Here is a 21,994-nt window from a genome sequence, read left to right on the forward strand (position 1 = left end):
TATTTATATATATATATATATTTTTTTATATTTCACCACATACATACCTATATACAGAACTGTAATATTGCAGCAGAATCGCTCCACTGGCTTTTGCTAGGTGTACTTTCTGTACCTGTAGTATGTTTCTGCATTGTTTTTGACTTCTCATGCTCTCTTAAGTTTCAGTTCATCAGGGACAACTTACTGACGCCATCACCATTTGAAACTTTACCTTTCATCAAACCTCCAAGCTGGAATCGGTTACACACAAGACAATGAGATTCCTTTGAAAGGTGCTGACTGTTGACGGCAGACATCCACCGTTTGTGGGTTTTTTTCTCGAAGCTAGGGGCTGGGATTGAAACGTGTAGGTGAGGAAAGGAACGAAGAGGAGGATGTGAGAACTTCCTTAAACTGTTTGCAGTTTCGCCCTCTGGGACACGGTGGTCGTGGCTGGGCAGAAATGGAGAAGCTGCTGTTCTGCATTTTGACAAGAAATGACTGCATTTACCTGAACTGGCATGATAACGTTAGATGGAAACCAGTAAAATCTGCCACTGCATGCAACACAAACTTTTAATTGCATTTATTGCTTTCTAATGCAGGTAGGCACGTGTGAGCCATTGTGCACAGTCAAATGTTATTTAGCATAAAAAACGTTGCATAGGCATAAACTTTTAGCCATTTCATTTTTTGTGGATTCTTCTGCAATAAGGAGAAACAATACTTTACTCGGAGTCACAGAGACATAAAGCTTTTGTCTGGGACACCCACTGTGTCCGTCACCGCTATTTGATCACAACCTAAAAGACAGAAGGGGATAGGTGTTTTCTCTTCCTGTTCCTCTGCTTTGAAAGAGAAGTACAGGGAGACATGCAAGCTTTTTGAAACTTGCAGCAACCATCTCATGCTGGTGAAGCACTTGTCAGTCAGACAACATAAAAATCTAATGTAATGTTATGTTCTTTAATATTACTCAAAAAAAGATGCTCAGGACAAAAATTGCAAGTCTGTGTTTATTCAGCAGAAGCGTATAATTATTGCTACAGTTATAATTCAGTAGGGTGCAAAACACCAATATCAAATGAGAAAAATAATCTAAAATAACACAAATTCCCACTTTAGACATAAAGAACTCAATCACAGTATCTTACACAAAATGTCAAATTTGTGCTGTTGAAACCTGATTACAGTTTACCTTTAGTATGATCTTCCTCAAAACAATATCTTAAAACACACCCAATAACACAATTCAGTCACAGTTAAAGCAAAGTAATATATCTGAGCGAACATTGCAAACTGATTTGTAAAAAACTAGTACATTAAATATATTCCACCTTTAAACCAGAATATATTACGAATGTCTGATCTTGGTAACGATTCACAGCTTCAAGCGTCTATGTCTATTTTCTGATCTGTAAATGTACACAGCAGTATTTTCTTCTCTGAATTAAACTAAAATATATTTGTTCCTTAATAGTTGTTCAGCTTAATATCACACCAATAAGATATTCATCTATGAATCCCTCTCTTTTCTAAACATTATGGACATTCGCATGGTTTTTATACTTGGGTATAATATTTGAACAGATGAACGTGGCACGTTCATGCTTCTTAAAATAGTCCACAATTCTCTTCCAGATGTCTTTGCTAATTTTTTTATTTAATGTCACACAAGAAATCAGCATGTTTGAGATGTTGGCTTAAAATACATCCAAAGGTATGAATCCATTAAGATCAAATGTTGTGAATCGATATCTCAGAATCTTATGAAGCCATGAAACCTTCATCTGGGTTTTCTCAAAGTGTTTGAAGGCATCGTAATAATAATGTTTTGATTTTAATATTTGATTTTGAAGAAAGTAATAAAGTGTTTAAGAATCTTATTTCAGGCAAATTTAATAGGAATAAAGCAGGAAAGGATAATTTAATGTCAGACAGTGTGACTTTTTATAGTTGCTTATAAAGACTAATGTAGTTTTGTCCTAATCACTTTCTGTCATTGACAAATTTTCTCACTTTCTATCTCATGGGTTAACCTGTAAATTATTTGGGTGCTCTATCAACTATCTTTTCACAGCTCTTTCAGTTTTTCTCTGCTACATCAATGGCCTCATAACTACCATCCAGTGCCTGTTTGCTTTGCTCACACTCATCTTCAGAAATCGAGTCATAGTCAAATGATTCTGTGTGGACTCTTTCAGTGTGGTATGCCTGCTCATCTACCTCTGCATCAGATTCATAAGATGATTCTGATTGTAAGAGGTGATGCGTATTACCAAATTGCCTTTGTGCTTTTTTCTGTCCTTCCAAAGATTCATCCTCTGAACTTTCTAGGTACTTCTTTAGTTTCTTGCCAGTTCGAAATTCATCAGTTCTACCATCCTCTCCCTCCTTCAGGTCAGGAATGTACTGGTCCACGCCTGGTGGGTCTTGCTGGTCCACCTCTGGACTGTACTGGCTCCTTCTGTACAAACTCTCCTCATCCTCCTCCTGACAGGAGCTTCCTGGGATGCTTTCACCATCAGACTGCGAGAGACGCAGGCCGGGCATGCCTGGAGATTTCTGGGAGAGGTCAAAAGGCTCCTCTTGGCTAAAGTGGGAGATGAGGCCCATTGGTGTTGTCAGGCAGAGGCGTCCTCTTTGACGAAACACTAAAATTAAGAAAGTGTTACAACATTTGGAAGATTTTACTGATGAAAATGTCAGATCTTTGCAATATTGCCCTTCTCACATCTTTCATCCAGCCCCCTGTCCATGACTCCGTGTTTAACCTTCATGTGTCTGGTGAGGTTCCCCTTCAAAGTGAACTTGCTCGGGCAGTAGAGGCATTTGAATGGCTTGCTGTCCGAGTGAAGATGCATGTGGCCCATTAGATTGTGCATTCTGTTAAATTCCTTCCCACAAAGCTGAAAGAGAAGAAATTCAAAGCAATGTAAGGTTTTTGATTAGCTTTAAAGATGCTAATGCTGCTTTTAGCTGTTCTGAATGGATAAATGGGGTAGCTTCATTTGGGTCTAGGTAGAGAGTTCTAACACGATAGTTTAAAAGTGTTAAACTGGAGGCGGTGCCTAATTTGCATCGTTTTTAGTTGTAGTCACTGTGGAAAATATGACTGACAGAGAAAACAGGTTCCACCTTTAACCTTTAGCTTAACCAGAGTAAGCACCTGGTTAAAAGGTTGCAAGTCTCCAGCTGGCTGTGAAAAACAAGGTTGGTGAGGCAATGATCGAAGTTTTAAAGTGCGCCTAGCTATGTTGTAGTGCTACTGCTAACTTGTATGTAAAATGGAATAAAAACTGTACATTTAGTGTTAGCTGTTATTTTAATGTCTGTCTCCCTCTACATTAGTGCTATTGCTAACATAATATAAACGCATTTTTAGACCTTTAGCCATCAAGTTTGTAGTTCTTTCCTGTTGTCTAGGACAAAAGTCCTTTGAATGGTCAGTATGACTAGAAAAGTGTTACATAAGTTCAGTCCATTTACCATTGAATTTCAGCCTTCTTTGGTAGGATACTTTTGTTTTTTCCTTCCAACATTTGTAATTCAGTTGAGTTGTAAAGGATATATGTCAAAGTATATGTGGAGAACATTTGTAACTGATTTATCAGGGTCTAATTTTTTTAAACATTTAACTTGTTGTGAAAGGCTAGTAATATTTAAGCTTCTACACTTTGATGCACTTTAGAAAGATTCACCTGCAGTAGCAAAAACCTTAGGAAGTTTCATTTTCTATTAAAAAAATTATTTTAATACACCAAGGTCACATTTATCTGCCCCCCCCCCCCCCCCCCCCCCCCCCCAAAAAAAGGGAGAAAAAGTACAGAAATTAAATGATGTTGAGCATAATGAGAATATACTTTAATAGTACTTCTCAGAAGTGATGGCTGTAAACACTAAATCAGTATCTCAGACTTATGTTATTTTCCTTTCTTTGTTAGATCACAGAACACAGAATAGCAAAGCAACACGTAATCATAAATGAATGTGCAGACAATAGGACACACACCCTTTCTTCCTCCCTCTATCCTTGTTTTTCTTTTTTCCTCTCTGTCTTCACCCTCCCTCTCTCTCACACACACACACACACACACACACAACAGAAAGCGTTAGAGGCAGAAAGAGAGAGGAAGCAACCCTGAGACACGGGCAGGAGGACAACAGGGAAGGGCAACTCCTGTGCTGTCCTTCCTCTGCATTCTTTTTTATTAGGGTGGTCCTTTCCTTCAGGAGGAGAGAGGGACTGTAAACTGTCCAAGAGGACCGTGAGAAAACAGGAAGCTCCCTCGAGCAGCAGAGAAAGCGAGATGAAATCTATTTGTGGGCCCTGTTCTCTGGGGAGGTTGGGGGGGCCATTGTTAGAAAGGCAGTTTGCACTGCTATATCCTTCCTATGGACGAGGAGGCTCCCACTCCCATAAGCCTCTCTGCTATCTAGTCATCATCTTGGTTCTTATAACACCTAGGTCAAATCAAATACTCCAGAAAAGTAGGAAAATTCTTTGACAGTAGTTCCCAGTTAAAAGGGAATGCCTCAGATTGCTTGGAATTGTTTATTCTTTAATAAATTCAGCCCTCAAAAATATAGATCCCTTCAAAATCTTTACCTCACAAGAAAAGGCTAGAACAATCCTTTTGGTTATTAGGTATTGTGCATGTAAAACAAAAACACTTTTTCCATGTAAATGTTACTTTTTCCCTAATTTTATCACTTGACACATTAATAAAAATCCTCTTTTTCCCCTTTCTGCATTTAGTTTGTCAAGACTCCAAAACTCTGGTCTGCTGAAATACAAAAAAAAAAAAAACCCTACAAAACAGAAATATGCAAACAAATAGTCCCATCTCAGATGCTACATATGACCAACCTTGCATTTATACGGCTTAATGTCCGAATGAACAATCATGTGAGCCTTGAGAGTCTGCTTTTGGACGAAACTCTTGAAGCACATGTGACACTGGTAGGCCCGTATGTTGGTGTGGATCAGGACGTGACGTTTCATGTTGGCCAACAGCGTGAACTCGCGGCCGCAGATGCGACACTTGTGCTCCTTCACCCCCTACAGAGCAAGAGCATGAGCGGTGAAAGATAAATATTTAGTTTATTTCCAGTTTTTAAATATGTGGAACTCTTGATAGAAGCCCTAGATTAATGTTTTAACATAAAGGTGGCTTCTTGGCCTACATAATTCAGGGCAAGCATTTTGTATTGCACAGTTAAACCATGTTTATTTAACACTAAAAGTATAAACGGCAAATACACAACAAAAACTGGGTTTTATCTTGGTAGGACACAGCAAACTAGAATGAATTTACCTGCTAAAACAACCTCCTTAAGTGGTGCTTCAATTTGACATTTGAAATGTGCTCAGAAATATGACTCTCTAACCCTTTCATGCAGAGTGGTCACTGCAGTAGGCAGCTACTCAGTGGCAATTTTCCTGCATGACTGTGGGTATTGATGGTAAACTTGCAAATAAACCACTTTCTTTGACTCTAATGTGTAAAGTTCACAGAAAACGTCTTCAAACATACATGTGGTCTTTTAAGAATATCTAACACTCCTACAGGTAAAACAAATGGTACCAATCAACACCTAAAGAATAAAATGTTGTTAAAATTTTAAGTATTGATCTTATGTTAGAGGAAATGCAATCAGAATATGTCTCCTGAAGGGGACATTATGCATCACTAGGGCGGTCTGGAGGCAAGACAAATAGCTGAATAAGAAGGGATGAAACATGAATATAGAAAAGACTGAAATGTCAGAAAAAAACACTACCTTTTTTCATCAATTCTCAGTAAGGTTATCATAAATCTTGCACTAAATTTCTGAAGCTTAAAATCTGTATTTTTGTGTCCAGCTGTGTCAAATAGAGCATCATCTGTTTTCTCCTTCCTTCCTTCTTTCTGAACCTACTTTGTGAGTAAGCGTGTGCTGTTTCAGATGGTGCGACTGGATGAACTCCATCCCACATTCACTGCAGATGTATGGTCTAATGTCCTTGTGTTTCATCATGTGGTTCTGAAGCTGACTTGGATACTGGAAAGTCTTCTGGCACTCTGTGCACCTGTAGGAACCGAAGATATTTTTATTTAACCACAGAGAGAAAACAAAAAAAATTTTAGTTTTTCCTATACACATTACTCCTTATAGAGCATAAATCTCATCTTCTGGAAGGATTTTTGCACTCACCTGTACAAGGTGGGACCACGATGGACAGTCAGGTGTCGCTTTAGCTGGGAGAGGGTGGGGAAGTCCAGACCACACTCCACGCACACGTTCTCCTGGCCTTTTTCATGTTTCAGCTCATGGGCGCGAAGCTCGCTTGGATAAGCGAAGCCTCTGCCACAGACACTGCAGCTAAAGAAGTGAGTAAAGGGAGGTTAGAATGACAGCAGAATTACAACAAAGAGCTCAAAATTATCTGGGGAAAATAGGGTACCTGTATGGTTTCACATCACTGTGCTGCATCATGTGTCTCTTCAGGTGGCTGGTCTGGGTGAAAGCCTTGTGGCACACCTGGCACTTGTGGGGCCTCATACCCTGGTGTGTGAGGAGATGTGTGTGCAGATGACTCAGCTGCTTGAACAGCTTCCCACAAAGATGACATCCGTGTGGCTTGATCCCATTGTGGCCCAAGATGTGTGTGACCAGGTTATACTTGGAGGTGTAGGATTTTTCACACATCCGGCACTTCCACCTCTTCTGGTCCCCGCCAACGTCCACATAGTAGCTGTCATCCACATGGACGTTGAGGCCGGCCTTCTCGGCGTTGGTCGTCTCACTTCGGGGAGCTTCATCATGGGGGGCCTTGCTGGCACGGGGGTCCTCTCTGGGGTAAAAGGCACCGGGTGGGATGTGCATGATAGGCCCAGGCATGAAGACAGGGTACGGGAAAGGACTGTGTGCGAGTGGTGGGAAGTAAGGAGGGTGGAGAAGGAGAGGGGAGGTAGGCCAAAGAGAGGAGGGACTAGGAGGCTCCTGCTTTACCTGTACAGGTAGACTCATACTTGCTGATCTGTTATGAAGCTGCAGCCTATTAAGCTCAATCATCCCAGGGATTAGTCTGGAAGACAAAGAGGAAATTGAGCGAGGTGGGAAGGGGACATGAGAGCTGTCCAACTTCTTCTTACTGCTGCTCTCTTCTGCCTCCCCTTGTTCTCTCTCAGGTGATTCACCACCCTGGGGACCTGTTTTGAGAAGGAATCTCTTTCGTTTTTGGGATCCTTCTTTTGGAACGTAACCAAGGCTGGGCAAGGGGAAGAATGCAGGTGGAGTGAAAGCACTGTAGGGATCTATGGTGGGCGACATGCCGGGGTAACTGAGTGAAGAAAATCTTGGGGGCTTGATATAAAGTGGGGCTGGGCCTAAGTAGAAACCTCGCTGAGGTGCTTGCCTTAGCCTGTCTCCTTGAGAAGGACTTCCGCCTGGTGAGAAGATCACTGTGTCTTTCTCCATCTTTTTTCTAAAGGAAACAGGATGAGCGGCTGTTAGAAGCTGATACATGCCAGTCTGTATGTAGATCTTAAAGAAGCCCAATGAGTCTACAGTCCGTGTTTTTTCTCGGGTCTAAAACCCATAAATGCTTATCAGTTAAGATGTGGACTTAAAACGGGTGGTTATGATGGAAAAAGCTGACATGTCCATATCACACTAAGTCACCCAGTCTAGATGTCCTTGCAAAGCTATTCAGTCCTCTTGAAATGTTCCACATTTTGCAAACCGTAGAACCGTTACTTGAATGTACTGGGATTTTATGTTGTGAACAATCATAAAGTAGTGAATAAATCCTAACTTTATTTGCAAGTAAAAATCTGAATAGTTTGGTGTGCTTTCTTGTAGCTATGCTTTGTTTTTGGGATATGTCTCTACATGCTGAGCTCAAGCTAAGTAATTATGACTCAGGTGATTAGGAGCATCTGTAAACATCAATGTCCAGTCTTCCCACAAACTTTCAATTGGCTTTGGATCAGAACTTTGACTTTGTCATTCTAAAATATGAATCCAGCTGGATTTAAACTATTGTTTTGTAGCTCTGGCTAGATGTTTCAGGTTGTTGCCCTGCTTGGCAGGGAACCTCCAACTTTAGTACCTCAAACATGCTTTCTTTCTGGATTTCCCTGTGTTTACCATCATCCATATTCCCATCAACTCTAACCAGCTTTTATGTCCATGGAAGCATGCCATATCATCATGCTGCCACCACTTTGTTTCACTGTTAGGATGTTGAGTTCAGGGTGTCCAATTTTTAGGCCAGAAAAGTTTTATTTCTTTCCTCATTTGAGTGGAGCACCTTCTCCCACATGTTTCGGGTATTTTACGATTGTTTTTGCAACAATAAGATTTATCTTCTTACTCTCCTATGAAGGTTATATTTGTGCAGTTCATTACTAATATTTTTCCCATCGGCAGCTCCTCCAGAGTTACGATGAGCCTCTTGACTGCTCCTCTGATTAATGCTCTCCCTGCTCAGCCTGTCAGTTTATGTGGATGGCCACATGTTAGTAGGTTTGTAGTTTTGCCATACTCTTCCTTGTCTTCCTTCAGATGGTGTATTGAACGGTGCTCTGTGAGATGTTCAAATCATGGGATATTGATTTCTAACCTACATCTGCTTTAAAGTTCTCCACAATTCTATCCCTGACGTGCCTGCTGTGTTGCTTTGTCTTCATGATGCTGTTTGGTCACTAAGTTGTATGACAAACCTCTATTACATAAAATCCTAATAAAATAGACTGAAGTTAACAATTGTAATGTGAAAAACCGTAAGAAAGTTCAAGGGATGTGAACACTTTTGCAAGGCGCTGTAATTTGACCTCTTTAGATTTTTTTATTTTAATATTGATATTCAGACAAATGAGGTAAATCTTAGGTGTAAAATGCAATAACAGATCCAAAAATCCCACAATAATACATCGACAGGCTCAGTACCAAAACAGAGCAGCTACTAGTTTAAAATTATAACAGACTAGATGAAGCACAGTTATTAAGCGGATCTACTTCAGACCAATGCTTATTTTTACCTCCAGGCTCACTACCAGACACATCATTAAGAGGAACAGTTTATAAAAGCTCATCCTATGACCCTTCTTCTGGTTTCAGTTGAAGATGGGGAGCAGTTCCTCTGAAACATTTATGTGAATAAATGTTTAAGAGGGTACAGAGTGGTGTAGACACCCACACCTTTCGGTGTTCAACCTGAAACCTTTCACTTCTTTCTTTCTCACAGATCTCCTTCTTGCCTGAAATCAGGAAGTTCTGAGAGAAATGTTCGCCTCTACCTCCTGTGGCCTTTTCGCTTCTCCATCTCTTTTCTCTCTCCTCTGGTCATCTCTTGTTTTTGCACTTATAGAAGAACAGTTTACACTTCTAACTACTCACCATTTTTTAAATTGGCTTTCTGACTCATATAGCTCATAATAACACAACATAATATATGTGACATCTTCAGCACAGTCTCCCACTGTGTTTTGGTAGATGATGGACGAAAAAGATGACTAGAGTTAAAGGGGAACTGTTTCACTTCTGTATGGCATTCAAAACAGCTCTAAACAATGTTGTTCATAACATCAACTATTTCTGGTAAGAGCTTGCTGCTTATTAGTGAAAATCTGTCTTTAGTCTTTTAACATAATAGTTACAGGTGAACCATTTCCATTTCAAATTGCTGCCACTGCTTGACTTGACTTGACTAAACTGTTTAACAGGTATAATCTCTAATTATTTTTAGTATTTGGTCAAAAACTATCCAAATATTGATTCTGCTGACTTGTACTCTGGCTTGTTTTTAAAATTATGCTTCACAAAATGTAAAAGTAACTTAAAAAAATTAAAATATGCTTTTATCTTAAACAGATGCTCAAATACTTTGGTTTCACTGCTAAACATGAGCATCCAGACTTCTTCCATATTTGTAAACTTACAGATAAAATGATAGATGACTTCTCTTTGCAGACTATCATAACATTGTGCACATCTCCTGATGTAGGGAAATGAAGAAACTGCAATTTAAGAAAAACAAAAAATGTGGATTTGTTAAAGATAATAATCCAGGTGCTGGGTGCAAGTTTTATAAAAAAAAAAAAGTTATTCTTTCGCTTTTAAGTTTTTTTTTTATTTTCCACTTCAGAAGTTGAATTCCCTCTGCTGGACTCTCTCCTCTTCACTCCTCCAGCTTGAGTAGCTCTGAGCAGAGACCCCTGCCTGTTTGCCACACTGTACATCCCAAACAATCCAAAGTGAAACCCCTCCTCATGTGCCAGTCTGTGCCATATGAGTGTGTCCTGTCAAGCTTGCAGAGAAGCCTGTGTGCAACTTACCAGCTGAGTGACTTGTTTTTTTTTTTCTCTATGATGCTTTTGGCTGAAGTGCTCCTGCTGCTCTTGTTGCTGTTGTACCTGAGCCTGAGTTCTCTTCCTCTAACTCGCTCGGCAGCTCTCCTGACAATGAGCCTCCCGTCCACGGATAGCATTTGAAGTGACTTAAGAAAGAGAACAGGAACAATCACTTTGTTCTCATTTTTCAGATGAGTACCTTCGGAGAGAAGGAAGGAAGGGAGGGGAGGGTAGAGGAAGTCAACAAGCCTAGTGCCTTCCTGCAGAAAAATAAGGAAACACTAGATAGACATCTCCATTTCTCTATGAAATAGGGATTTGCACAGGTTTTTGGAGGAACTTGAGGAGAGTTGATGTTGCAGAATCGAAAAACGCAGTTTGAATTGCTAAGAATTGTGAGATGACATCCAATCATGGCGAACTCTTTTTACTTATGCTTTTTTTATTATTTGTATTTACTATGACTCTATTTTAGGGGTAATGCAAAAGGATTTGGAGATTTTGCCTTGAAAGATAGTGCCTTGCAAAAATATCATAAGCTAAAAATAATATATAAAATATATAAACTTTTTGACATATATTCACATTACAACCACAAATCTTAACATTTTTTTTTAAATCAGGATTTTTGTGATAAACCAACACTAAATAGCAAATAATTGCAAAGTGGAAGAAAAATGATACATGTTTTCAAAATGTTTTGAAAGAAACATCAAAGAGTGGTGTGCATTTGTGTTTCCAAAGTAGCTCAAGCTCAGATTAAGTAGATAGCCAGGTGGAAACCAGTTTTCAAATTTTGCCACAGATGTAGATCTGGACTTTGATTATGCCATTCTAACACATGAACATGCCTTAATCTAAATCGGGGTGTTACTATCCTGTAACTTTTAGACTAATCCCTTCTCCAACAAATCTGAATAGAATGACTGAAGCCCCTCATCAGCATTCAGTCATTCAGCTCTGCAGAGGTCTGGGGATACTTCTAAAGGTTACAGGATATTAGCTCTCCAGAACTGGACTGGGGCACCCCTGATCTAAACCATTACATCTTAGATTTAGATTTGTCAGTATATTTAGGATCAGTGTCCATCTGGAAGATGAGCCCCCCCCCCAGTCTTTTGCAGCCTCTAACAGGTGTTCTTCCAGGATTGCCCTGTATCTGCTGAAGAAAAGCATGTCCACAGCACACTGCTGCCACCACCGTGTTTCATCAGGGGAATGGTGTGGTTTGGTCTTGTGTGACCAGAGCACCTTCAACCATAGGTGGCCCATGTTCCACACATGGCTTGCAGCAAACTTCAAACGGGATCTATATAGGCCGTCCTTCTTGCCATTCTTCCATAAAGGATAGATTTGCAAAGGAAGATTAATTACACCCATGTGGACTCTATTTACAAATTAGGTGACTTCTGAAGGCTATTCGTTTCAATGCATTTCATTTAGGGGGACTGAAGTAACCTAAATACAAATGTAAAGTTATCACTACTTTTGCATGTCACTATAATTTATAAAACAAAATAAAAATAAAAAACACAAAAACAATAATAAGGAAGGAATCCCTTCTAACTTCGAAGGCCTTGTTTGTTGTGCTCTTGTAACTGATTGAACTACATTGTCTTATTCCCATTACCATAGATAGAGGGAGGGGAATCCTTCATCTCTTCCTACCTTTTGCAAATAATGATGACTAAAGAAAACAATGACAAATAACTCACAGGCAATAGAAGTCAAGAGAAACTTCAAAATTTGTTTCTGCTATCAAATCAACACCTGGTACAAAAGTTAGCTGAAATGGGATGGCTTTTGCAGAAAGGTGGAGTAATTGAGCTCATATCATTGTTGAGATGAAGCCGTCATCTGTAGGCTACGGCTGGTCATTAAATGTGTTAATTAGCTCATAAAAGCAATTAACCTCATATCCTGGACAATGTGTGCATCAATTCCTCTGAAGAATTAAGGACTTAAAGAAGTGAGGACATTTTTAGTTCTGCCAAGATTTGTTGTCATCAGTGTTGTACTCCTTTAAAGAAAACATGGCCACTGAGCCAACATGGCAGCTCTGCATTCTGAGTTTTGAACACAGACCTCTTCTGATCACCTTTAAGTCCACTTTCTCTCGACACAAGCTGCAAAATATCCCAAACACCTTAAGAATAAACCCTGAACTCAAACCACCATTCAAATAAATGTATATCAAAAGTCCAACAGTCCACATGATCACTAATAATTTGAATAATTGCATCGCCACACACTCATCTTCACCTCTCTGATGGTTTTTCTTATATCTAACATGCGCAGTCACGCTCTATGAGACCTTCCGCAATAAACTTCAGAAAAAGACGTAAAACTGGGCAACACAATGACCTGGTCCTTTGACCCTGCTTCATCTCTGCATCCAAAGCACATTCATTAGAGATTTTTAAGTGGCTTTTGGCTTTCCGGGTCACTTTCAAAAGTTATCTTGAGATATATATAAGACCTGTGAATGCCAAAAGCAAAGACGAAGACCACAGCAATTACCTCTGAGTGCTTGAAAGCAGAACGTGAAGAAACAGGTGAGTGGATTGAATCTCAGAACATCTGTGTAGCTGAGTCCATTTTGTGTTTTCAACAACTTTTATTCTCAGCAGAAATGTCTGGAGCTGCCGTGTCTATAGCACTGCTTTTCCTCCTGACCGTTTGTTCGGCATGTTATATCTCCAACTGCCCCATCGGAGGAAAGAGGTCGATCATGGATGCACCCCTCCGCAAGGTTTGTTGCTTTTATTCATCTTTGATTTTAATTTTGAAGGTGCAAACTCCAAGTCATACCTTCAAAAAGGTTTTTGTCTGAGCTTTTCAGTTTATCATGAATTTTTCACTGATCAAAGTTGAATGACAGAAAACCATGAATAACTAAAAACCTAATTAAAATCCTTTTCAAGACAGATCCTCGTATTTCTCATCTATTTAGAAGTGTGATAAAGGGTTGGATTCGAGCTAAATTTTGGAAATAGATTTATTTTATTATAATTAGTACTGGAATATATGTCGTCGAATTTCAACCTGTCTATGTAATTAGACTGACATGATTATATACTTCTGTTTATAAGTTGGATCCGTTTGTCTTGAATATGACATTTGCTGCAAATTAGCACCATAGAAATGGTTCTATATGACATTTGCTGCAAATTAATTTAATAGTAAAAGACCAAGAACAATCTCTTGTTCTCCATAGTGCATGTCTTGTGGCCCTGGAGACCGAGGCCGCTGCTTCGGCCCCAGCATCTGCTGCGGAGAGGGTCTCGGCTGCCTCATGGGCTCCCCTGAGTCGGCTCACTGCATGGAGGAGAACTATCTGCTCACCCCCTGTCAGGCTGGAGGTAGACCCTGTGGTTCAGAGGGAGGACACTGTGCCGCTTCAGGACTTTGCTGCGATGCAGGTCAGAGAATCTGGAAAAAGACTCACTGATATAAGAAGGATCCATTTCAGGCATGAATTATGATAGCCTCACACAGGATTTTATGTCTGTTTTCATGCATCATCAGACACCAAAAAAGGATGTTCTTGCTTCTCAAGAACATTTAGACTTTAAAATATCTATTTTTATCCAGCTATCCGGGGGTTGTGGTGGGCACGGAGGCTGGTGGATCTTGTGCTGATCTCTAACAGTCTTGGGGAGAGGTGGGGCACACCCTGGACAGGTCACCAGTCCATCATAAGGCAACACAGAGACAAACAGCCATGCACATATACTCATAAACTATGTCTGGACAAATGCATTACACAATATATTGAAAGAACTGTAAAGAACATAGAAATATTGGTTTTTTTTATCTGATATGATCAGATATTTGTCCATTTTCTAAAATTTTTCAGTGTCAGAAATAACAATTAACCGCATCTTCAATTTCTCAGCCTGTCTTTAACTACTTCACCATCTTCAGCTCCATGATCTCTACATCTCAAATACTTCCTTCTCTGAGAGACATCATTAAGCGCTGTTACTAACATCCTACTTATTTAACTTGGATTCTTCTTGTCACTTACTTTACTCTTACATGTGAACTAATCTGCAGAAAATCTTGCTTTCTTTACAAACAACTGTAAGCCACAGTCTAAAGGGAATAATATTAGTTAAAACTCAGTGATGCCCCAGGTTCACTTTAGTTGACAGATGATCAAATACAGTTTTACCTAAATATAAAAACATCACTTCAAAATTTCTGCTTAAAAACAGCCATATTACTAAGTCATTTGTGTTTTTTGGGTTTTTTTTACCTGCAAATGTCTCATACTGGAAAAGGACAAGAAACTTAAAAGACAGGTGCTCTGCATTTTTGTCTGATTGCCATTGTGTGTTTTACATGACGGCAATCGTTGTACTTACACTGCGTTGGCCAGTAGGTGGCAGTGTGTAAAGAAACTAAAATGGCTTTCGAAACAAAGCCGCTAAGAACCATTAGGCATTCTGGTCCTTTAATTAAAATGTACACATGTTTTGTTTTGTTTTTTATTTGCTGACAGTAGAGGACGCTGCTCAGCTTATTTTAATATTGCTCTTAGGCTTTGAAGCCCTTGTGCGATTTAATTGCAATTGTAAGAAAAGTGTGTCAGCCCTCTTTTCTTTATGCTACAGATAAATCATGAGGGGGAAAAAAAAAGAGTGAAATTTCTAATTTTAGAAAAGCAAACACATCATAAAAAGCTGTTTATAGTGTAACTATATAAACAGCTTTCAGATTAAAACAGATTTTTTAGATGTTCTCAAGTGACATAAAGATGTATGTGATTAAACAGAAGAACACCATACTTCCCTTCTTCGAATATGAGAGTGTTTCACTTCTCATCTGAAAGATTTGTTTTTAACATCTGACAGTCGGGTGTTGGTTTTGTATGAATATGACCCATGCTGCTGCTGATGATGCATCAGTCGGTTTTAGCTACAGTTTCTTTTCAGTTTAAATTATGATTTTTGCATACTTTCTTTAAGTGCTATAATTATATTGAAATACTTTTGAAAAACTATTGTTTTAAATGTGTAGTTTTCATGTTAACTTAATATACACAGACAAATGCCTTTAGCACTGGGTTACATTTACAAAAAAAAAAAACAATGTTAAAACAGACAGTTGGCAACACAATGCATGTAACCAAATAATTGACAATATGAAATAAAAGCAGTAGATACTTGCAGTGATACATTAAAAGCAGAAACAAAAGGGCTGATGCTTTCTCTTTAAAATGTCATATAGATGGATTAAACTGGGGAACTTCAGGCCCTCTTGTATTTGTTCTTAGTGGCAGGGTGCCTATTTCAATCAATCTGTACGTACTTAATGTGCAGTTACAGTGAAAGACTACAGGATTAACTGCTCTGTCTTTTTTCTTTTCTGCCACAGAAAGCTGCACCGCAGATCAGATGTGCCTCCCCGAGGACGACGGAGATGACCAAACCAGCCAGTTCGAAAGTGGTGACCCTGGCGACATCATCCTCAGGCTCCTACATCTGGCCAGCCACACTTCTCACCGAACCCACCAATGAGCACCACCCCTCCCTGAAGGTCTCTCTACAAGGACAAAAACAATAGGACTTGTAGTTCCTGCTGTATGTGTTTTTATGTCTGTCACCACCCTTCGCTCTTTCTCTTGGAGTGCTTCAGTAGAGTGCTTTTGTTAATATACTTTGAGTATGAAAACAGGGATGAATACAGACAGATCATCCAGATTTCTGCATGCATAAATAAAGTTTGGAGAGAGTATAACATGTCTCTGTGGGTTTTTTTTTTCTTTGTAAAAAGTGAAGAGGGAGTCAGCAATAGCCTTATCAGCTTCAGTGTTCGATCATATTCCGCTATCTTTAGAGCTCCCCTTATCTTTCAGATCGTCACATGAAGTTGTGTGCAAATATCACTTTTGCAACCTTTAGGGTGATTATCTTGTCACCTTTGAACCAATTCTTTTCTTTGCTTAATGGCAGAACTGTGCTCAGTTCAACAGTTTATGATAAAGATATGTATTTTAATCAGAACCAAATAGAAAAACATTCTGAAATACAAACTGCACAAGAGTGAATCTGTGCCCAGCAGCATTACTGGTTATATTAGTCTGCTCTGCGATAATTCTCTTTCATCATCAAAAATCTTATCTTGAAAAGTGACATCATCAGACCAAAGTACCTTTGAAATCAAATTAGATCATAGTTCACACTGTGGATTTGTGCACTGCAGGGGTTTAACCAGGGGCCTGTAGAAATATATTCACACTGTGACTTTTAAAGAAGAAGAGAAAACTATGTAAATTTTACTACCAGGTTTCGGTGGGTCTCATTGAAATAAAATATAACTTCAATGTTATTTATTTCAGTAATTCACATAAAAAATTCAATGGGACGTTATTGTATAGATTAATTTCACAGTGCTGAAAATTATTCCAGGTTCTGTTCGAACTCTGCGAGCAAACATATAATGAAAAGCCTGGGAGCGCAGGTTGGGTCTAGTCATAAAACCAGGCAGGTAAGGGGAAAGTAGTTTCATTATACATTCATACACAAAAAAGAGCATGTGTGTCTGTCTGCAAACAGAAAATGAAGGATGACCCACAGCTGCATTCAGATGGCAATGGTGAACACGATATCCACAACCAGTGAAAAAATGGACAAAGAAACAGAGTCTAATTTCTTGAGATTTTGCTCAGGTGAATTCATAAACAAGTCTTGATAGGCCAAAAAATTAAGAAATGTTGCTGAGATTAAGTAATCTCGGACTTTTTGAGAAAAACAGACATTGTGTCTGTAGAAGATGCCCTAAAACTTAATTTAGACACAAGATTGTTAAATTCCTCCTTGAAAGAAAATGTAGCATCTATGATCACACCAAAATACCTATAATTGGCTAACTCAATTTCTGCCCCATTTGCAGTTTTAATTGTAGGAATATTAGATGGTAGTGATGTACCTCCTGAAAGCAACACAAGCTTAGTTTTCTTCTTCATTTAAGACTAGTTTGAGCTGAGTCTGATGTAACTGAGCCTGATTAAAAGCAGATTGAAGAGATTAAAATGTTTCCACAAGAGAATTGGAAGACCAGTAAATGATAGCACCATCTGTATAAAATTGATGCATGGCATATCGAAGGTCCTGAGAAAATTCATTAACATAAATAATGAAAGAAAGTATTCCAAGCATTGAGCCCTGGGGAACACCCTTAGTAATAAGTAAACACGAGGTGCATGATCCTGCCTTTTGAATATGATGCCTTCTTTTAGACAGAATTTTTGAACCAGCCAACAGCTTGGCTAGATATGCCTATTTGCAAAGGACTTAAAGAAAATTGTGATCTACTGTGTCAAACACTTTTGACAGATCAAATAATAGAGCAGCACAATTTCCTATCATCTAAAGACTCACCAATAGCGATTCATCACTTTGAGAGCAGCTGTGTTCATACTGTGCTGCTTCTTAAAACCAGATTGATGGTGTGACAAAACTATATTCACATCTCAAAAATCTATCTTGGAAATCTTAGAAAAATTAAGTCTTATATAAGATCAATATAAATGGTCTGAATACAAAAATGTCAGCCTGCTGACATTTTTGCATTTTTGAAATTGAAAGAACCTTCAGCTCATCTTCATTGTTGGGTCTGGTGTCTCTCATTTTCCTCTTAAAAATACTCCAAAGATTCTCTGAAGGTTTTATACCAGGTTATTTTGCTGGCTAATCAAGCACAGTGGTACCATGGTCATTAAACCAGGTATTGTTACTTTTGGCAGTGTGGGCAGGTGCCAGGTCCTGTTGGAAAATTAAATCAGCATCTCCATAGAGTTTGCCAGTAAAGGAAAGCATGAAGACGGTGCACTAAATTTGGAGTTGATAAAACACAGAAGACCCACACCAGCAGATGACATGCCCACCCCCAATCATTACTGACTGTGAACATTTTACACTGGACCTAAAGCAACTTGGATTCTGTGGTCCTCACTCTTCCTCTATCTGGGACCTTGGTTTACCAAATGAAATGCAATATTTACTTTTATGTGAGCAACAATTCACTTCGATTTCCCCATAGTCCGGGTAAGGGCCCATATCCTATTTTCTATAATGTAATGATGAAAATTTAACATTCATATATTTTAGATTCATTGCACACTAACTGAAATATTTCAGGTCTTTCATTGTCTTAATATGGATGATTGTGGCATACAGCTCATGAAAACCCAAAATTCCTATCTCACAAAATTAGCATATTTCATCCGACCAATAAAATAAAAGTGTTTTTAATACAAAAACGTCAAATAATCATGTACAGTTATGCACTCAATACTTGGTCGGGAATCCTTTTGCAGAAATGACTGCTTCAATGTGGCGTGGCATGGAGGCAATCAGCCTGTGGCACTGCTGAGGTCTTATGGAGGCCCAGGATGCTTCGATAGCGGCCTTTAGCTCATCCAGAGTGTTGGGTCTTGAGTCTCTCAATGTTCTCTTCACAATATCCCACAGATTCTCTATGGGGTTCAGGTCCGGAGAGTTGGCAGGCCAATTGAGCACAGTGATACCATGGTCAGTAAACCATTTACCAGTGGTTTTGGCACTGTGAGCAGGTGCCAGGTCGTGCTGAAAAATGAAATCTTCATCTCCATAAAGCTTTTCAGCAGATGGAAGCATGAAGTGCTCCAAAATCTCCTGATAGCTAGCTGCATTGACCCTGCCCTTGATAAAACACAGTGGACCAACACCAGCAGCTGACACGGCACCCCAGACCATCACTGACTGTGGGTACTTGACACTGGACTTCTTGCATTTTGGCATTTCCTTCTCCCCAGTCTTCCTCCAGACTCTGGCACCTTGATTTCCGAATGACATGCAGAATTTGCTTTCATCCGGAAAAAGTACTTTGGACCACTGAGCAACAGTCCAGTGCTGCTTCTCTGTAGCCCAGGACTGGGGAATGTGGCACCTGTAGCCCATTTTCTGCACACGCCTGTGCACGGTGGCTCTGGATGTTTCTACTCCAGACTCAGTCCACTGCTTCCGCAGGTCCCCCAAGGTCTGGAATCGGCCCTTCTCCACAATCTTCCTCAGGGTTCGGTCACCTCTTCTCGTTGTGCAGCGTTTTCTGCCACACTTTTTCCTTCCCACAGACTTCCCACTAAGGTGCCTTGATACAGCACTCTGGGAACAGCCTATTCGTTCAGAAATTTCTTTCTGTGTCTTACCCTCTTGCTTGAGGGTGTCAATAGTGGCCTTCTGGACAGCAGTCAGGTCGGCAGTCTTACCCATGATTGGGGTTTTGAGTGATGAACCAGGCTGGGAGTTTTAAAGGCCTCAGGAATCTTTTGCAGGTGTTTAGAGTTAACTCGTTGATTCAGATGATTAGGTTCATAGCTCGTTTAGAGACCCTTTTAATAATATGCTAATTTTGTGAGATAGGAATTTGGGGTTTTCATGAGCTGTATGCCAAAATCATCCGTATTAAGACAATGAAAGACCTGAAATATTTCAGTTAGTGTGCAATGAATCTAAAATATATGAATGTTAAATTTTCATCATGACATTATGGAAAATAATTAACTTTATAACAATATGCTAATTTATTGAGAAGGACCTGTATCTGTATGTTCTGGCTCTGCCCCAGCCTCTTGAATGACGTTTTGCTTCACTCAATCCACTTAAGGCTACTGTTATCCTTGTTGCACATTTTTTTACCACTTTTTTCTTCCACTGAACCTTCCATTAATATATTTGCATATAATACTCTGTCAGCAGCCACATTTTTAGCAATGACCTTTTATAGTTTAGCCTCTTGAGGAGGGGCTCAGTGACTATCTGCTGGACAACTGTTAAGTAAAAAGTCATGATGGCTGCAATATAACATTTCAATGTTAAAATTTGTTTTGGTCTTTCATATTATTAATATTTTCTTCAAAGGTGAATTTTGGGGTTTCATCTATAATTCCCAAAATAAACAAAAAAATGGAAAGAAACACTCAAAACATATTACTGTGTGTAATGCATCTATAAGTTTCAAAGAATCAACAGACACATCATCATCATCATGTCAGCATACACTGGTGTGTATACTGTGATCCCTAATCACATTTATTTGTTCAAACAATTTTCTCACCTTTCCTGTTTTCTTGCGCTTTTTAAGTTTCACTAACCTTTAGTTAAATTTCTTTGAACCTCTGTTTATCTCCCCGCCGGCTCTTATCTGCTGTGGTCGATGTGAGTTCAGCTCCATGAGGCAACCTGACTCTGCCTAATTGGGGTCACCTGTGGGTAATCATTGATCCGCTGCAGTTTGAGAGTATAAAGGAGGCAGGGTCCTCAGTTTGCTCTACTTTCATTGTCTGCCATCATGTCTTTCACTGGAAAATACCAGCTGGAGTCTCAGGAGAACTTTGAGCCTTTTATGAAGGCGCTTGGTGAGTGGGGTCTCTCATGTCTGTGGTCAACCTGGATGCAAATAATATGTGTGGTCTCAATCAGTTATGCCTTCCAGGTATTCCTGATGACCTCATCCAGAAAGGAAAAGACCTTAAGAGCATCTCTGAAATTGAGGAGGCTGGCGACAACTTTAAGGTGACGATCACCACTGGCTCAAACGTCATTACTAATTCCTTCACTATCGGACAGGAGACGGAGCTGCAATCCATAACTGGAGAGAAAATCAAAGTAAGTGGATTTTGTACTAGACTACTGAGTAAAAAATATTTCCCTAGAATCTCTTCCAATTCTCTAGAGTTTATTGTAGCATTAAATCTTGAACTTTATCTTGAAGGGAGTGGTGCATCGGGAAGGCAACAAGCTGAAAGTTTTTCTCAAAGGAATTGAATCGACCACAGAACTGGTGGATGCCAACACTATTGTAAATGTAAGTTCTCTTAAATGGTTGATCTCAAATTGCCTCTTGGAGAAACTCAAATGTTGAACTTTTTTTTTTTTTTTTTTTTTTTTTCTCCCCCAGACGATGGCTGCTGGTGGCAATGTTTACAAGAGGACAAGCAAGCGCATGTAACTGTTCACATTTGGGATAATAAAACCCTGAAGGCAAAAACTGTGTGAGGGTTTTTATTTTTTTGTTTTTAATGAACTTGCTCAGATCCCTCAAACCTCCTCAAGGATAATTGGCAACTGTTCTCCAGTGCTGGTCTGCATCAAAAACTTTACCTTCAGGAAAATTTGAGAATGACTTTCAATTTAATTGTGACTGTTTTGCTGGTATTAAGAAATGTCTATGGGTCTTAAAACAAGATCATAGTCTAACTGGAATTTCCAACTGGGGGGGGGCACCATTGGGCTTCTGTAGAACTTTACTAGGCGGGTAGTAAGCTAACACATTTGAACAGATGCATGTATCTGAAGCACAAAGTAGGGTTGAGAGGGAGGTAAACTTAACTTTAAACCGTAGTGAGGCAGGATGCATTTTAAGTTTGCTCAGAATGCATCATAACATTCTGCTCCCAAGCCTAGATTTCTGAAAATCTGGTAATGGCCAGGCTTCAAATGTACTCAAAATACTAGTAGAGACATGCTGGTTATCCTAGCTTGAGTCATGGAAATAAAGGTGGTTCAATTTGAGGTGTACAAATTTAATACTTTTGAAATTTTCCCATCAATCTTCTTAAATTTTAAATCTCACGGGTGTATATAACTTCGAGATTGAGTGCAAGTCTTGCATGTGAATTGGAA

General features: G+C 39.4%; 3 protein-coding genes across 5 annotated transcripts; 2 read left to right on the forward strand and 1 right to left on the reverse strand.

The window, feature by feature from the left end:
• Nucleotides 1-980: 980 nt before the first annotated feature.
• znf366 (zinc finger protein 366) lies at nucleotides 981-15,685 on the reverse strand. 2 transcript variants are annotated; one of them, XM_047382708.1, is made up of 9 exons: nucleotides 14,584-15,685; nucleotides 10,308-10,468; nucleotides 9,912-9,989; nucleotides 6,431-7,453; nucleotides 6,181-6,348; nucleotides 5,905-6,055; nucleotides 4,853-5,044; nucleotides 2,717-2,891; nucleotides 981-2,636 (listed from the first exon to the last, which is right to left on the reverse strand). In XM_047382708.1, exons 4-9 carry the CDS (start codon nucleotides 7,444-7,446, stop codon nucleotides 2,068-2,070), a joined length of 2,271 nt encoding a protein of 756 aa, XP_047238664.1. In that variant the 5' UTR covers nucleotides 7,447-7,453; nucleotides 9,912-9,989; nucleotides 10,308-10,468; nucleotides 14,584-15,685; the 3' UTR covers nucleotides 981-2,067. The 2 variants fall into 2 exon arrangements, with proteins under 2 accessions (XP_047238664.1, XP_047238663.1); XM_047382707.1 differs by lacking the exon at nucleotides 9,912-9,989.
• oxt (oxytocin) lies at nucleotides 12,770-16,064 on the forward strand. 2 transcript variants are annotated; one of them, XM_047382710.1, is made up of 4 exons: nucleotides 12,770-12,877; nucleotides 12,953-13,074; nucleotides 13,540-13,744; nucleotides 15,705-16,064. In XM_047382710.1, exons 1-4 carry the CDS (start codon nucleotides 12,808-12,810, stop codon nucleotides 15,845-15,847), a joined length of 540 nt encoding a protein of 179 aa, XP_047238666.1. In that variant the 5' UTR covers nucleotides 12,770-12,807; the 3' UTR covers nucleotides 15,848-16,064. The 2 variants fall into 2 exon arrangements, with proteins under 2 accessions (XP_047238666.1, XP_047238665.1); XM_047382709.1 differs by having other exon boundaries at nucleotides 12,784-12,877; nucleotides 12,950-13,074.
• Nucleotides 16,065-20,567: 4,503 nt separating this feature from the next.
• On the forward strand, nucleotides 20,568-21,359 carry LOC124877123 (fatty acid-binding protein, liver-type-like). The gene is made up of 4 exons (XM_047380142.1): nucleotides 20,568-20,727; nucleotides 20,805-20,977; nucleotides 21,084-21,176; nucleotides 21,270-21,359. Exons 1-4 carry the CDS (start codon nucleotides 20,661-20,663, stop codon nucleotides 21,318-21,320), a joined length of 384 nt encoding a protein of 127 aa, XP_047236098.1. The 5' UTR covers nucleotides 20,568-20,660; the 3' UTR covers nucleotides 21,321-21,359.
• Nucleotides 21,360-21,994: the final 635 nt, after the last annotated feature.

This window comes from Girardinichthys multiradiatus, chromosome 12 (genome assembly GCF_021462225.1).
Source record: "Girardinichthys multiradiatus isolate DD_20200921_A chromosome 12, DD_fGirMul_XY1, whole genome shotgun sequence".
NCBI lineage: Eukaryota > Metazoa > Chordata > Actinopteri > Cyprinodontiformes > Goodeidae > Girardinichthys > Girardinichthys multiradiatus.

Coding starts and splice junctions, on each gene's coding strand:
- znf366 (XM_047382707.1), bottom strand. CDS start 7,446: ATGGAGAAAGACACAGTGATCTTCTCACCAGGCGGAAGTCCTTCTCAA. Junction 5,045..5,904: donor AGCACACGCTTACTCACAAA/GTAGGTTCAGAA, acceptor CTTGCTCTGTAG/GGGGTGAAGGAGCACAAGTG. Junction 2,892..4,852: donor TTAAGCCGTATAAATGCAAG/GTTGGTCATATG, acceptor CTTCTCTTTCAG/CTTTGTGGGAAGGAATTTAA.
- oxt (XM_047382709.1), top strand. CDS start 12,808: ATGCCAAAAGCAAAGACGAAGACCACAGCAATTACCTCTGAGTGCTTG. Junction 12,878..12,949: donor AGCAGAACGTGAAGAAACAG/GTGAGTGGATTG, acceptor TTTTATTCTCAG/CAGAAATGTCTGGAGCTGCC. Junction 13,745..15,704: donor AGGACTTTGCTGCGATGCAG/GTCAGAGAATCT, acceptor TTTCTGCCACAG/AAAGCTGCACCGCAGATCAG.
- LOC124877123 (XM_047380142.1), top strand. CDS start 20,661: ATGTCTTTCACTGGAAAATACCAGCTGGAGTCTCAGGAGAACTTTGAG. Junction 20,728..20,804: donor GCCTTTTATGAAGGCGCTTG/GTGAGTGGGGTC, acceptor TATGCCTTCCAG/GTATTCCTGATGACCTCATC. Junction 20,978..21,083: donor TAACTGGAGAGAAAATCAAA/GTAAGTGGATTT, acceptor TTTATCTTGAAG/GGAGTGGTGCATCGGGAAGG.